General features: G+C 43.2%; 1 protein-coding gene across 1 annotated transcript in view; it reads right to left on the bottom strand.

Moving 5' to 3' along the window:
• LOC137290239 (potassium voltage-gated channel protein Shaw-like) overlaps positions 1 to 15,998 on the bottom strand; it is a 79,693-nt gene extending 63,695 nt beyond the window's left edge. The window contains exon 1 of the mRNA XM_067820996.1: positions 14,992 to 15,998. Coding sequence (XP_067677097.1) covers positions 14,992 to 15,298 — 307 coding nt within the window. The 5' untranslated portion in view covers positions 15,299 to 15,998. The remainder of the gene's footprint in view (positions 1 to 14,991) is intronic.
• Positions 15,999 to 16,793: the final 795 nt, after the last annotated feature.

Raw genomic sequence — 16,793 nt, forward strand, 5'->3', positions numbered from 1 at the left:
AAAGTCCTGTCTTGCAGTTTTAAAGAACAGTTTCCCCAAAGTAAGATGATTGTACTTGTATTTTCATACAGAACAATGAGTGAGTGAGTTAATATTTAACGTCACATCTGCAGAACAAAGAACACAAATAAACACAAACAACGTATTCGCTCACACCGTCTGGTTACCTGTCATGCCTGGAATGTTCTGGTATGTTCTGAAATGTTCTGGTATGTTCTAGAATGATCTGTATGTTCTGGAATGTTCCTAATTTGTGACCCTTCATGGCTAAACAAACATTAGCTCGTGTAGTGATCAGCAGACATGAATAACCCATCTGAGACAGTACTATTAATTGCCATTCTGTAACCTACGACTGTTGCTACATTAACCACTGACGACTTTCCCATTTCAATCCCAAGCAAAACAATTATTGATAAATCAATATCTCACGTCTATGTTGCTTCATAGAGACATGAGCATTAGGTAACGATGATGAGGCGGCTGTCGTTGGTGTTCCCTCCTGTGATGGAATGACGTTCACCAGCGCAAACTCATTGGCCTGGAGGGCACGTTAGTTTTGAGGCTGGCTCGAGAATCGCGCCCCTACGTCCCGAGGGGAGTGCGTAGCTTTTTGATGGGATCGCTTTTGATATTAAATGAAACCTCGTTAATCAGGACAGTGACGTGTGTTTTTGATAGAAAAGATACACTTTTGATATTATTGTTAAACCTCGTAAAATCTGAAGGTTTCGTACTTAACTAGACCGACAGTTTTTGTGGACGGTTGTTTTTGATATTGAAATATAACCTTGTTTATCAGTACCATATCGTGTTCCGTGAAAGAAAGAGTGAGTTTAGTTTTGCGCCGCTTTTGGTAATCTCTTAACAAAACAGTGAAAGAGACAATGGCGATGTCTTAAATATTGCAAACCCTCAGCATAAAATGTATGCAAACAACCTTTGCATTCACACCTGTTACCATCATAAAAGACATGTGTCTTATAATGTATGGAATTACGATAGCAGCTAAAACATCCAAGGCGGGTTTCTGTCGATTGTCATAAACTGGAATGAAAAAAGTATCATATACTTTAATTGTGTTTAAACAGGTCATTGTGTTTAAACAGGTCATTGTGTTTAAACAGGTTTAAAAGGCTGTTTTGGGCACAGGTCCTATAACTTCTTTGCAGCCGGGGGACGGAAAACAATACGTCTTCATTACAGTGAGAGCGACATTTCGGTGTAGGTTCTGAAAATGTTATCAAGCAAGTGACAATCATATGGGGCGATGCATTTATTGTCAAACACCCCGACAACCTGGTGAGTCGATAATAACATGGGCAAATACATCATGTGGGGTGACTATGGTCAAACACATTGACAATCATGTAGGGTGATAAAATTATGGTCAAACAATCTACAATCAGGTCCGTCGATAAAAATATAGGCAAACACACTGACAATCATGGCGGGTTATAACATTATATTCCAATACCCCGACACTCGTGTGGGGTGATAACATTATGGTCAAACACACCGACACTCTTGTGGGGTGCTAATATTATGGTCAAAAACACCGACCATCACTTTGGGTGATGCCACTGACCACCTTCATTGCACCACTGATCATAAACGATATACCGTTGACTACGTCCATTAAACCAGCGTGGGGCATCCAGTGCGTCCTTGATTCGTCATATAAGTCAGCCAGCGCTAAATGACGACACAGGAAACGACAGCAATGGCTTCAACATCAGTAGCATATCGAACAACCACCAGCAGCTACAAACTACCTGCCTCCCAATTCAATGGCATCTAATAATCTAAAGATGCTATTACGGTCAGGACATTCTAAGCTGATCTGCATTCACCAGTATTAATTCTCCGTCCCCAGGCTCTGAAGAGCCAGTTCACCCAGGCATCAAGTGACACAGAGTGGCTCAGCCATCAATGATTATTTATGTAAACCTGTCCTGAACGTAGTGGACGTGATCTGATGATGGTTAAGGGCTGATGGGGGTCACAGGTCCCTGAGGACCTGTCTACATTGCAGCCTTCATGTTCCCGATGAAAAAACTATGCTCCGTTTGGCTCAGCCTTCGTGCCAGCTGGGCAGGACTGTCCGAGGAAGGTTCCAGAAGGAAGGCAACTGTCTGTCTTGTATATTGGTCTCCAGACACTCACTGAAACCAGACCAGTGCTAAACGCTTAACAAATTGCCGATACTTAGCACCCGTGGGATCCGGGTTCCGTTGCACACCACCTTCAAGACGGTCGATGAGCCGGTTGGTAGCATATTGTTAGAGATACGTCTCATGGATTCCTTCCTAAGTGGAGTCCAATTCGAGGAGGTTTCCGCCTGAGTGATTTGTAGCTGTGACTGTGTCAGCTTTGGCCAAGTGAGTGAGTGAGTGAGTGAGTGAGTGAGTATGGTTTTACACCGTTTCTAGAAATATTCCGGCAATATGGAGGCGGGGAACACTGGAAATGAGCATCACAATATTGTGCCCACGTAGGGATTGGAACCCGGGTCTTCGGCTCGACGAGCCAACGCTTTAACCACTCAGCTACCCCACTGCATCACCTTTATGACACATACCATTATAAAAAGTATGGGATATTGGATTTACAGCATAGATAAAATGCAAATGATCCAACCTCATCGATTCCAACCTCACCATCACTCCATACAACCTAACATTCTCAATATATCCCCCCTACCTCCCCCCTCCCCCACCCCCCCCCCCACCACACATCCTCCAAAGTACACTCTCTAACCCAGTTCTTAAAAACTTGTTCTCGTTCTCAGACTGGAGCACATTTTCACACTGATCCAAATCTCTGCCCAAATGAAATCAGCCCTCCACAACTCTAACCCAAGCCCACCCTCAACAAAACCTGACCGCCACAATCCATAAGCAGAGTCGTTCACCCCTTTCGTAGTATCGCAACGCCAAGCCAAATACAACATATATATTATATATCCACATTTAGCTTATTTGCCTTCACTTCCAATCTGATGAGATAGATTACCCTCAGTATATGTACTGAGGGTAATCTATCCCATCAGTGAGTGAGTGAGTTTAGTTTTACGCCGCACTCAGCAATATTCCAGCTATATGGCGGCGGTCTGTAAATAATCGAGTCTGGGCCACACAATCCAGTGATCAACAACATGAGCATCGATCTGCGCAATTGGGAACCGATGACATGTGTCAAACAAGTCAGCGAGTGTAACCACCCGATCCCGTTAGTCGCCTCTTGCGACAAGCTGAGTCGCCTTTTATGGTAAGCATGGGTTGCTGAAGGCCTATTCTACCCCGGGACCTTCACGGGTCCTATCCCATCAGACTGGAAGTGAAGGCAAATAAGCAAAATAGGGACACCGTGTCTTTAAGATGCTTCTTGTCCAGAGATCACCATAAATGTCAGAAACCAGAAACCGATGTCATCATCTGACTTGCTAACTGTTTCCTCGCGAGAGGAATAAGACGCATCTTCTTTGATATATCAGCAAGATTTGACAGTTTATGATAGCACAGAGAAGTAAATTCTTTCACACACTTCGTTGGCAATTTACAAATACGCAATATAGACATCATGAATGAAAACGCTTTTATACAGTTGCTAGGAGACACGTAATATATCCCAAGCCATACAACGTTATGGCTGCGAAATTGGTTTGGTAGAACGCGCTGCTCTATGTAAACAGCATGGGGGTAACAGAGCGAGACGCATCATAGCATGACAGACAGAGTGTACTCGTTGAACTTTTGTATACAGATCATTAATGAAATCCGTGTTATATCCGGGAATGCAATAACATGAAATTTTGTTCGTTGAAATTGCAGATAATTAATTTAATGGAATTACAATGTCTGTGGTTATAACAAACAGATGTTGTGTGCTATCATCCCTTTCTAAAGGCATATTCAATATACCAAGAAGCAAAAACATGAAATAATGATTTTCTTCATGAAAGTCGAAGAGTTCTTTTTAGATATTTTGTTACCATTTCTGCAAAATGATGTCAAATAAAAACTTTCATGATGAGATCCATGATGACTGGTTTCCATGGATCGAGGATGTGCCACAGTTTTGAAGACAGATGAGGCTGGTGCTTGTCGCGGGTCATTGTTATTAGTAATCTCCAACAACTGTCCAAAATGAGTTTCATTGGCATCGTTGATCAGAACTCATTAGAAAACAAGTCGAACTTTCCCCCATTTCCCAGTCCCTCGGGACATTTGTATTAAAACAAACCACATCAAAACCTCTGTGTGAGCCATCAGAGCAACGAGCATCCAAGAAACCAACCACTTTGTCACAATTCATCACCAGGCTTTCATGGCGAGCAACTGGCTGTCGTTATTTGTGCAGATCGTATCACAGGGTAATGACGTCACTCGAAAGCCCTTAGAGACCTACTCCCGATTTCAGCAGGCTCGCAACACCGTTCAACATGCTAGCGAGGCCTATCAGTCTCAACGGTGTCAGAGGGGCGAGAGGAACTGTCCATTTGGACACACGCACGTGGCCTCTTCTGCGTTGGTCGTCCCTGGAGTGTCGTAGAGTTCTGTTTTCTCCGGCCAATCATGTAATGCAGGGATATGGAGCGTGAGTCTGGAAGTTAGTATAATTTTAGCTGAGGTAGTGAACTCTATTGCCCAATGTCGTGTCCCACGCAACTTGGCGTGGAGAGGATCATGGTTTGACCTCTGTGATGACCATACTCTCCTATGTTCTGCATAGAAGCACCCGCTTGAGACCAACGTTATCGTCCACTGCCATGTTCACGCACCATTGGCCGCGGGATCCTGTTCTGACCAGTGGTATAACCAAATCCCTCCGGTGCACGACCTGCAGGCACCCGCTTGAGGCCAACGTTATCGTCCACTGCCATGTTCACGCACCATTGGCCGAGGGATCCTGTTCTGACCAGTGGTATAACCAAATCCCTCCGGTGCACGACCTGCAGGCACCCGCTTGAGGCCAACATCAGCACATATCAAATGTAGATTGTGGTCATGCAATACTCTTATACAGAGTCCTGGAGTGACCGACACGCACATTGGTTCTTTTGCCATGGTGGACCTAGAATATTCCTGCAATGGGGGACCTAGAATATTCCTGCAATGATGGACCTAGAATATTCCTGCAATGATGGACCTAGAATACTCCTGCAATGATGGACCTAGAATACTCCTGCAATGATGGACCTAGAATACTCCTGCAATGATGGACCTAGAATATTCCTGCAATGGTGGACCTAGAATATTCCTGCAATGATGGACCTAGAATACTCCTGCAATGGTGGACCTAGAATATTCCTGCAATGGTGGACCTAGAATATTCCTTGAATGATGGACCTAGAATACTCCTGCAATGATGGACCTAGAATACTCCTACAATGATGGACCTAGAATACTCCTGCAATGATGGACCTAGAATATTCCTGCAATGGTGGACCTAGAATATTCCTGCAATGATGGACCTAGAATACTCCTGCAATGGTGGACCTAGAATATTCCTGCAATGGTGGACCTAGAATATTCCTTGAATGATGGACCTAGAATACTCCTGCAATGATGGACCTAGAATACTCCTACAATGATGGACCTAGAATACTCCTGCAATGATGGCCCTAGAATACTCCAGCAATGATGGACCTAGAATACTCCTGCAATGATGGCCCTAGAATACTCCTGCAATGATGGACCTAGAATATTCCTGCAATGATGGACCTAGAATACTCCTGCAATGATGGACCTAGAATACTCCTGCAATGATGGACCTAGAATACTCCTGCAATGATGGACCTAGAATATTCCTGCAATGGTGGACCTAGAATATTCCTGCAATGATGGACCTAGAATACTCCTGCAATGGTGGACCTAGAATATTCCTGCAATGGTGGACCTAGAATATTCCTTGAATGATGGACCTAGAATACTCCTGCAATGATGGACCTAGAATACTCCTACAATGATGGAACTAGAATACTCCTGCCATGATGGCCCTAGAATACTCCTTCCATGGTGGACCTAGAATACTCCTGCCATGATGGAACCAGCGAACGTGGAACGCAATCCACAGCTCAAACCAACAAGGAAAAAATAGATAATAAAGAGATTCCGTTGAAAGCTATTAGGTAATTTGGTGTAAGAGTCGAGGGGATTGTGAAATAAGTGAAAATAGTAAAGGACTGGTTGACGAGTCCTGGGTGCGCTTGAAGTGGAGCCTGACGAGAGTTGAGGGAGGCAGGGCTGCGTCAGTGTGTATGAATCACATTCTCAACGGTGTTCTGTTATGAACGAAATATTGAAGCAATAAGAAACACACACTTCGATTAAATATTAGGTTGATGCAGCTGCCAAAGGGAACTAGTCGTTAAGTCATTACAAGACAGTTAATGCCAAGGCAGTCAGCTGACTTTGCCACCAATGCATTCTGGTGTGTGATCATTCATGAATGTCACTGATGCGCTGTAGTTCTTCTTTCCCTTTGGTTCCCCCGATATTCCTGAGTAAGTGTTGTTGTAAGCGGCTTTTAGCAGTATTCCATCAATGTCACGGAGGGGGGTCACCAAAAAGAGGCTTCACACACTGTGCCCATGTGGGGAATCCAACCCGGGTCTTCAGCGTGATACCTGAGGTTTTCAAAGAAGGGTACAGACTCAGTAAGAACTACGGCACTCCTCTGAAAGAAGAAAACTGTTGAAGTGGCATCGAGTTAGCAGAGGTTCGACACCACACTATATATGCTGAATAAAGAAAGTATACACAAGGGTTAAGCTCTTATTTCGAGACAACCGTAAGTTCGGGTTTGAACTTACAATAACGAAAACAGATTTCTTTTTTCAGTCCTACCACAAAGGTATCTAGTCATTGCAGTAGTTTCCTGTTGCTACCAGTACAATATATCGACCTCAGTTATCGGACCATCCAAAGACCTCTAATTCCAATCATTTGGAAACTGCTTCATTACGTCAATCTTGAGTGATCTGGCAGTTTACAGAAGAGGTGGCGATATGTGGAGGCGAATAGTAATCATAATGTCGTATAGTTGGTATGGGGGTGTGGGCTGGTAACTCTCCCACTGTAGAAATAAGGGCAGACCACAAAGCTCAGCTCTACTTAATATAAACAGTGGTAATGAGATTGCAAGACATCAACAACAAAATCACATCCACTTTACAATACACAGGATTTGATCACTCGTATTAAGTATATTATACCGTCGTACACTGTCAAGGCATGGCCTTCAAACTGCTGACGTCAGCACGAATTTGGCGTGGGGCAGAACCAAGTCAAGGCCTATAGCACAAGATGGTAGCCTGGCAAGCATTGGGGATATGGAGACTGACAACACATTCATAATCTTTCATACGCAGGAACAGGGGGTGCCATATGGAACCTGAGTGTACATTTACAAGCGGTGTTTAAAAGAAACACTTAGAGCTCATTCACTCACACCAATGTGTAAAACCCGTGAATAAAGCAAAACACTCATGAACAGGAGCGGTTCAAAGTCTTCACCAAACATTGATAGGTTTTGAACACATATGCCACTACTAAGATGCTGTACTATAGGAAACTACCAGTGTAACCATGTTTTGGTAACCACCCGCATATACAGTCATGTTGTTTACCGGAAGTGGCATGTTGCCCGCACATTGATGCTCCGTTCAGTTTCCGTTCGCCAGCTCTGCTGTGAAAAGGCCGGCATCTGTGAGTTCAACCCACGGGGGTCACCCATGTCGACCTTCAGGAGGAAATAAGGAGAGGATACTCTTTTTTATTGAAGGGGCTATCGGGAACTGGACACTTACGCCGTCATTAAAAATACATTTTTGGCTGCAGAAACTGCATCTTAAAGGATTTTCTTACAACCGATATTTTTAAATATTACTGAAAAACGTGTTGCGATAGCAGTACGGTATTGAGAACGACACTGATGGACCTGTAGATCAAACATATGTACACTACCATGCGCCAACTGCATTGAATTGATTGATGTATTCTCTCGACATTTTAACCTGTGCAAACTTTTATGGGATGAGCACATCAGTCATGCAGACATATAAATGGAATCAGATCCTTTGATTTATTACTCGAGTCCAGTGGACTGGGTGTTTGGGATTATGCGTCATTTTTTAACTAAAACAAATAGTTTAACTTTGAGGAATTGTATCACCAACATTTTTGATTCAACCCCTTTCGTCCGGAACTCCTTTGTTCCCTTCTTCTAAAAACACGCGACTTTGGATTCTACAAACATCAAAGAGAATATATATCGCTTTGCGTTTGAATAATTTGGCTCCTGATGAATATTCCATCCATTTATTGTTAAGTTAGACTGACTTGGATCGAATATCATAGCGTCGAGGAATGATATATGTAAAGGTGACACGGAAAAGGAGTGGGATGGCAAGGTATTTTACATGGTATGGTCGAACCTTGGAGCAAGTAGTGAGACGATGACGACTTCTTCAGCAACAATGATAAAGTTATGATGAAGATGCCGTTGACTACGACAGCACCAACAGCAACAAAAATAACAATGCTGCTGCTGCCGGTGGTAGTGATGATGATGATGATGATGATGATGATGATGATGATGATGATGATGATGGTGGTGGTGGTGGTGGTGGTGATTATGAGGAAGAGGAGGATGGTGGTGGTGATGACGATGGTGGTGGAGTGGATGGTGGTGGTGGTGGTGGTGGTGATGATGATGATGATGATGATAGTGGTGGTGGTGTTGATTATGAGGAAGAGCAGGATGGTGGTGGTGATGACGATGGTTGTGGAGTGGACGGTGATGAGGATGATGATGATGGTGGGTGTAATGATCATAAAGTATTATAATACTTCTGACGGCGCCTGTACAGGTCGACGGTCTAAGGTTGCATCTCCCAGTGAGTATATCACTGACGAACACAAAAACAAACCGATGCAAGAAAGCTTGCTGATGCCATTTAGAGGTCTAATGATTGTCTATGTGACGACCACAGCCACCCTAGACCTAACTGATGACCATAGTAATAACCTCGTTCGTGTTGTGTTATGAATTGGTAATGACTGGAAGGCATTTGGTGTGATCATCTTTCGGTAGCCGGATAATATGTATCACATGTGTGTCAGCAAGGACCGCGTAGAAAGGCCATCCTCCAATATATGGCAGTGCAGGGAGCTGACACTAAGACATAGAGTTTGAATAGTAAGTGAACATTATTTTACGCCGCTTTAACGATATTTCAGCAATATCACGGCGGGGGACACCAGAAATGGGCTTCTCACATTGTACCCATGTGGGGAATCGAACCCGGGTCTTCTGCGTGACGAGCGAGTGCTCTAACCATTAGGTTACCCCAGCGCCCTTTTGAATAGTAGTCATGGCACCGTTGTCACACTGAACTGGTGCGAAGGATTGCTGCAAATATATAAGATGGAGCTACAGGCTTGGGCTAACACTGAGATAAATACTGATTCACATGATTTGCGACACTGCATTATTACGAATTATGACTGCATTCGAATATGTTCTTGTATAACTCGGACATCAATACAATACTACAGCCATAGAGGGTTGAAGATTGCGAAAGCAGGATGTGCTTGAGTTTGGAATAAACTGACGTCAATCTTAAGACAATGTATAACAATGTATGACTTCACAGAACATTTTTTTACATTTAAAATGCTGTCGACACTGTATTTTCCACCAGCATATTGTTCACGTGAGCGAGCTTATAAAGCCAAAACCGCTCGCGTACTTACGTCATCTTTGTTGACGTAATACACACAATAGTTTGGGCGTACTCTGTAATGACGTCACAATGTATGATGACAGCAAATTGAACACGAACTAGTGAACACTGTTCACTTCTCGGAAAGGCTCTAAATATATGAACACTGACTTAAGAATGAAATTGCACACACAACGTATTGCACGTGGGGCGTAGGCTTATTTCCAGATAAAGGGACTGGTGTCAAATGTTCCGTGTCAAATTAACAAGAGAATGTTTTTAGCAAAATAATTCAGAGTGAAGCCAAATATAACAAAGAAATAAAGGAATTATATTTTAAAAAATATTAACAGATTATTCAATACGAATTAATGCTAAGTTACGACGGAATACACAATACAAGAGACTTTCACATGCTCCAAGGTAATGCTTAATAGTTAAAATAATTATTTCTTTAAAAAAATAATAAATATATATTATATATATATTATAAATAATAACAGACTGGTCTTCCCTATCTAGATTTGCCTCTATCAAAGGAAAGTAGTTCTAGACATCAGTGGGCGTAGCAGTCAGTACAGTCTTGGAGCATGGTCAGCTACATGTCTACAAATACAATGGCGGTATGGACTGTAAATACTAATGGTCATAACGGTCACTCAGCAGCTGTTGTCAGCTGTCAAAAATAAGCCTAAGCTGGTTATCTTGGGTTACGATTCACACAAGCACTGGTCTCGATGCAGTATGAAACGATGGAAGCATGCTTATCCGCGTATACAGTCTTAAAGCTTAATACAATCTAGAAAGGTCCATAACTCACTGGATTAGTACAGGAGATTCAACTGGGCCACCGTGCAGTACGTGACAATGATGCCTTATTGCATTTACCTTATCCGCCGTTGCCATCTGGCGAATGCAGGTCCACTGGACCATGTTCTGTTTAACTTTAATACGTAATACGTGACGCTGGAATCGTGGTATTGGATAGCATTGTCAGGTATTTGGCACCAGATGTCGCCAATATAATTACATATCAGGGTCGATGTGTGGGAACAACAGTTTTATGGTAAAAATGCAATATACATTTAATAACAGGGCAAACCTTATTAAAGGGCGCGACTGGCGTCAGATTGCATTGTTTGATAGGCACGTGAACGGGAGAAACTAGTGAATCGAGAATAAATGTCTATTTCAGGGTATCACATGCATGGCCCAACATGTAAAACTCAATTGAGTACAAAGGTTGTATGAACAATTCTCCTAAAAGTAGGGGGAAATTTAGTTAAGGTCACGACTGACGTCAGATTGTATTGTTTCAATATGATTGTCGCATGAACGAGTGAGACTAGGGAATCAGCAAAAATGTCTGTTTTATGATTAGCTAGGTTATCACAGGCATGGTCTTACATGTAAGACGCAATTGAATTCAAAAGTTATTTGCACAATTCTTTTAAATGAAAAAGAAAAGAATAAGGTCGCAACTGCGTCAGATTTTAATGTGATAGTTGCATAAACGAGTAAGACAAGCGAATCAGCAGTAAATGTCTATTTCAGTATATTAAATGCCGGACGTGACTTTACTAGTCTTGACTATCTTCGAAACAAAAAGAACAACAAACAAACAAACAAACAAACAAACAAAAACAAACAAAAAAACAACAACAAAATTCTAAATCAGGTGTTGGCACCAGGGGTTAACATGCCCTGCCCTACTCGGGATTCACGCAGTATGTCAAAACTGGAAGTAGTTGTGCCTGACCCTGCACCCATAACTCACACCATGTAACGGCAGTCGGTGAACAAACCAGACAAACATGTGATTGATGAAGAAAATTGTTTCTGATGTGACGTAGCCTCAGCAGAGAATGACCTAAGTATATACGTCCTGGAAGAATAGTTTGGAATTAAAATAAGTCGTGATGCAGAAACGCTTGAATGAAACACTGACCTTATGCTCACATTGTTTCCATTACGTGTCATTCAACACATGCATTATACAAAAGAGTGATGCACTTGTCCACAATGGCGCCTGGTGTAGTTTAAAGGCAGTGCAATATACCAAAGACTTAATGGTCCAGAATTCCAGGAAATGTCTTCATAGACTGAGAGAACGAGTTAGGCTTAAAAGGACAGGCTGCAATTTCAGCAAAATACGGCGGGGACACCAAAAGTGACGACATATTGTGCCCACATTTGGAATCGAACCCTAACTACCGGATGGCAGAGTAAAAGTTTAAGCACTCAGGTATTATCAATCGCCCTCTCAGCTTCATGTCGCCAGGTTACAGCATCACAAAAACACATCGTTTTAAATGTCATTATCATGATATTTGAACCCTGTTCTCTCTTTCTCTCTCTCTCTCTCTCACACACACACACACACACACACTCTCTCTCTCTCTCTCTCTCTCTCACACACACACACACACACACACTCTCACACACACATACACTGTACTGTACCGGTATGCATAACTACCGGGTACCCATGCTACATCCATTTATGTTGACACCTTAGAACGGTGACACTAACATATTTATCAGGAATTTGGTTTGCCCTATGTGAATATAGGTCGCCGGCGTGCCAACATTGGAATAACGAGTCACCAGGGAAACCGTATATGTTGACAGCTGGCAATGTTAGCAAAATGCGCCCTGAACAGAAGAAATTCAAACACAAACAAAACCATGCACCAGCTGTCGGAATGTGAATTAGTATGAGTAAGTAGCAGCGGAAATAAACAACTGCAATCTTGGATGATCAACTGTTGTAGTGACTCAATGATCTCCCCAGTTCCCGTTTCAATAAACAAACCGATATATTACTGACAAAATGGACACTGGAACTGCCGCTAGCCGACTCGTCTTGAGCTCGAGGTCGAGCTAGTCTTTCAGCCTTACTGATTCATAGCTTCAAACGGCCTTCGTTACCAGTCAGCAACAGGTCCATGCGCCAGAAATATCTCATATACTAGAGCTAGTTTTCAACCAACTCCTTAATTCCAAAATCATCCATTCTTGTTGTGACATCGCCCCACTCTTCCTAAGGTAGTCCATCGTGTAGTCACACCGCTCATTCTCCATTCCACTCATCTTCAGTCAAGTCAATACACAGTACACGTTATGTAAAATTTGTCACGAAGAGAAAGACCACCCTGCCCCACCCCTGAGTAACCACCTGTCGTGCCCTATCTCCAGTGAAAACGTCTAGGACATTACCCTGCCCCACCCATCACTCAAACAGTCTCTCAGTCCCCCCAAAACACCCGTTGTGGCCGACGCCTCATCCAAAACCTGCGACGGCATCCTGTACCCCACCTCACCCCACCCCAGCCCACCCACTCCCTTCCTCAAACATTGAGGGGGCAGTACCTCACTCACCCTATCCAGACCAACAACACGAGTACCTCACAGGACATATGCCCCACTACAAGACGGCATTGTGTGGTTCTATTGATCAATGGTTGCAAGCAACAATATCATGTTTGTCTAAATAGGATTTGTTTTTCATGACATTGGGAGCTTGGCGGGGGTCACACGAGATCAGAACACCCTACGGCGCTGCAGCGTCTGTCTGCGCGTCCGTCGTCTGTGACGGAGGCCTAATCACGACTCTCATTGCCATCGGGGGCTCGTTAGACAAGCGTAAGAAAATCAACCAGGAGACACGCGGCGATACAAATTGACGGTCATATGATAAAATTCTTCAACCACCCCACACACAGTCTAATTTAGCATCCCGTCCCCTATGGATGGTGTGCTTTGATGGAGAAATTTTGATATTCCGTTAATGGCGAACGGTGTTGTTGTGACAGAATTCTTCTCTCGGTAGACCCTGGAGGCTAGCTATTATAATCAGATTAAAGTTCTTCCCACGAAGGTGACGCTGACATTTAAACATGACATTCTCTGTTATGCAGATACACGGATCAATACACGATGAAGTGAGACTGTGACATAATCTCAGGGTCGGTGGGGTGTAATTAGGGTGTGGGTATTGTGTGGGTGGGTTCAGGGCTTGGAGATGCAGTAGGGTAAAACGTATCATTGCATTTTAGGAGACATCGCTCTAACTGAAGGTGGATTTATTATAGTTGAGAAATTGATTACAGGTTCAGGATCCAGAGAAATCAACGAGTAAAAGCTACACTTTCAGAGGAAATCTACAAGTAGAAACAGTGATTTGAGGAAATCCAAGAGTAAAAGGTACAGTGTCTAAGGATATCCACGAGTAAGAAGTATAGTGTGTGAGGAAATTTGCGAATAGAAACTATAAGATTGCATCTGAGTAAAACCACGAGTAAAAACTATAGAATTGTATCCGAGGAAATCCATGAGTAAAAACTATAGGATTGTATCTAAGGAATTCCACGAGTAAAGAATATAGGATTGTATCCAAGGAAATCCACGAGAAATTTTTTTATAGGATTGTATTTAAGGAAATGCACGAGCGAAAAACTATAGGATTTCGTTTGAGGAAATCAACGAGAAAACACTATAGGATTATTTCTGAGGAAATCCATCAGTGAAAACTATAGTTTTTTTCCTGAGGAAGTCCATGAGTAAAGACTATAGAGTAAAGACTATAGTATTGTATCCGAGGAAATCCACGAATAAAAACTATAGGATTGCAGCTGAATAAACCCACGAGTAAAATCTAAAGGATTGTATCTAAGGAATTCCACGAGTAAAACCTATATGATTTTTTTCTGAGGAAATCCATGAGTAAAGACTATAGGATTGTATCTAAGGAAATGCACGAGCAAAAAACTGTAGGATTTCGTTTGAGGAAATTAACAAGAAAACACTACAGGATTATTTCTGAGGAAATCCATCAGTGAAAACTGTAGTATTGTTTCTGAGATCCACGAGTAAATGGTTCCGAATCTAATACAATTTACAACTAAAATGTACAGAATGTAAGAACATGCATTAAAATAAACCATAATGTTTAAGGAAATCTATGAGTAAATGTTACAGTATCTAAACAAATCCTCGGAACTGTGTCGAAGAAACTCCAAGGGTCCTTTGAACTACAGCCAAGAAAAGCTACAAAAACATGGTGCCGTTTAGGCAATGTAAAAACCTCTCTTGTATGGTATTCCGAAGCTTTGGTTCTCCCAAAAGAGAAGTAACTTTCACAGACCTCAGAGATGTGCCAAAATGTACGAAACTGTAAACATCAATTATGCACACCATTATCATGACATATGACTCACATGAAGCACTTATGCCTATTGTACAACAGGTGGAGTCCTTACCTGTCCTGTAGAAGTCGATGACGCTGTTGAAGACGGCAGGGTGTCTGTCGAAGAAGTACTCCTGTCTTCCATTCCCAGAAAGGATGTGCGCTTCCGCCAAGCGACACAGGCGCGTGTTTGGTATATTGCGGAGAGTAGACACATGCGTCTCGTGTCGCACCCCTCCAACATTTAGCAGGATCCGCTGATCATCCCCCGACAACCTCTTCCGAGATTTCTTGGGTGTATTTTGATTGTTCTCGTCGTCGTCGACAACAAGAGCGGCACTGTCGCTGTCGGGGGGTGCGTCCGTTTCGGGGTCGCTCATGCTGGATCTGTGCACGGCGTTTGGTCACAACGGTATTCCATACGCTGGGGATTAATAGATTAACACAGAGCATTGTTCATTGTACAGCAGACACGATGAGGGGTGGGGGGCGCTCCTCACCGGAACATGGCGGGGAGCACCCGAGGGGGGCAGCTAACGCTACTTGCTACACATTTAGAAAGCAACGGAGGCCCGTCCCCATCCATGATCACCCACACACCCATACACCAAGCCTTCTGTTTTGTTTCAAATAAAACATAAACCAAGATCTAAAACACGGTTGACTGTACACACCGTTGTCCTAAGACCAGAGCGAAAAGTGTATCCACATATCCACATGTTAAACGATCGCTGACGGACATGGTAGGTCCAGAAAATCACTGACGGGTACACGTGCTGCCATCTGAACGCTGGACCTGGAACAATGCAGCTTGTATTATACTAACGCACATCACTGCTGTCAGGCGCCAGTTCGACGCATCGCTCTCCCTCTAGCCTGCTGCTATCTGGTATGGCTACTGCACAGTAATGCCGACCGCTTCGATCTGCTGTTGTATCCTCGCATACATGTGGACATCCATCGTCCTATCAGTGTCGATACAAGGATATTCCTGCGACCAAGTCGCTATGGTAACAAGGAAGGCAAAGTAGCGTCGCCCGTTCCTTTTGATATGTTTGGTAGGTGGAATCGGGGTCTTGTGTTACGGCAACGATCGCCGAGTTATAATGCATATTAACATATTACATGATCGGCCACCAGCTGACGATGTCCGGAAGCTGTGCACGACGTTGGGTGAGATGGAGCCCCACGGGAGGTGCGTGAGTCAGGTGTGGGATCTGGATGGGGTGGAAAGGGTGAGGGGGTAATTGGCATGTCCCCATTGCATAATTATAAATGGTGGTTACATCATTTCTGCTGATCATACATTAATATTGCATGTTGCTGACACGCTCCTCACAAGGCCGAACCTTCCAGATCAATGACAGAAGGTATGTTCCAGTCTACCACATGTACGAAGGGTTTCGATCAAAGAGGGTCCCCAGGCATTCGAACCTTCACGCTGCAGCCATGACGTCACACATTTCCCTGTATCTAAACAATGTGTATCGATTTTTACAGCATTGACTAACAGTACCTACAACCAGAAAGCCTTCCTCCCTCATGTCAAGTTCGTCTCAAACTTCAAGTACAAAGATGGCATCCCAAATTATTGGATTATGATGGCGCTGTGTAATTGAGGTCGTTGTGTTTTATCAAAATCTGAGCTGCATGTTGTAGTTTTTAAGAATATAATCCTGTTGAGATAAACCTGATAATACTAGCTGCCAATGGAAGGGATCAGGATATAACACTTACGTGCTGACAGGGTACCAAGCAGCTTCCAGGAACCGCTAACCAAAATGTGATGATGCCATTGCCCGCTTCTATAAGACTAATTGCCATGAAAACTAATTACCACAGCTTGAAATGTTCGAGTAATCAGCGCTACTGTTG

This window comes from Haliotis asinina, chromosome 7 (assembly GCF_037392515.1).
Source record: "Haliotis asinina isolate JCU_RB_2024 chromosome 7, JCU_Hal_asi_v2, whole genome shotgun sequence".
NCBI lineage: Eukaryota > Metazoa > Mollusca > Gastropoda > Lepetellida > Haliotidae > Haliotis > Haliotis asinina.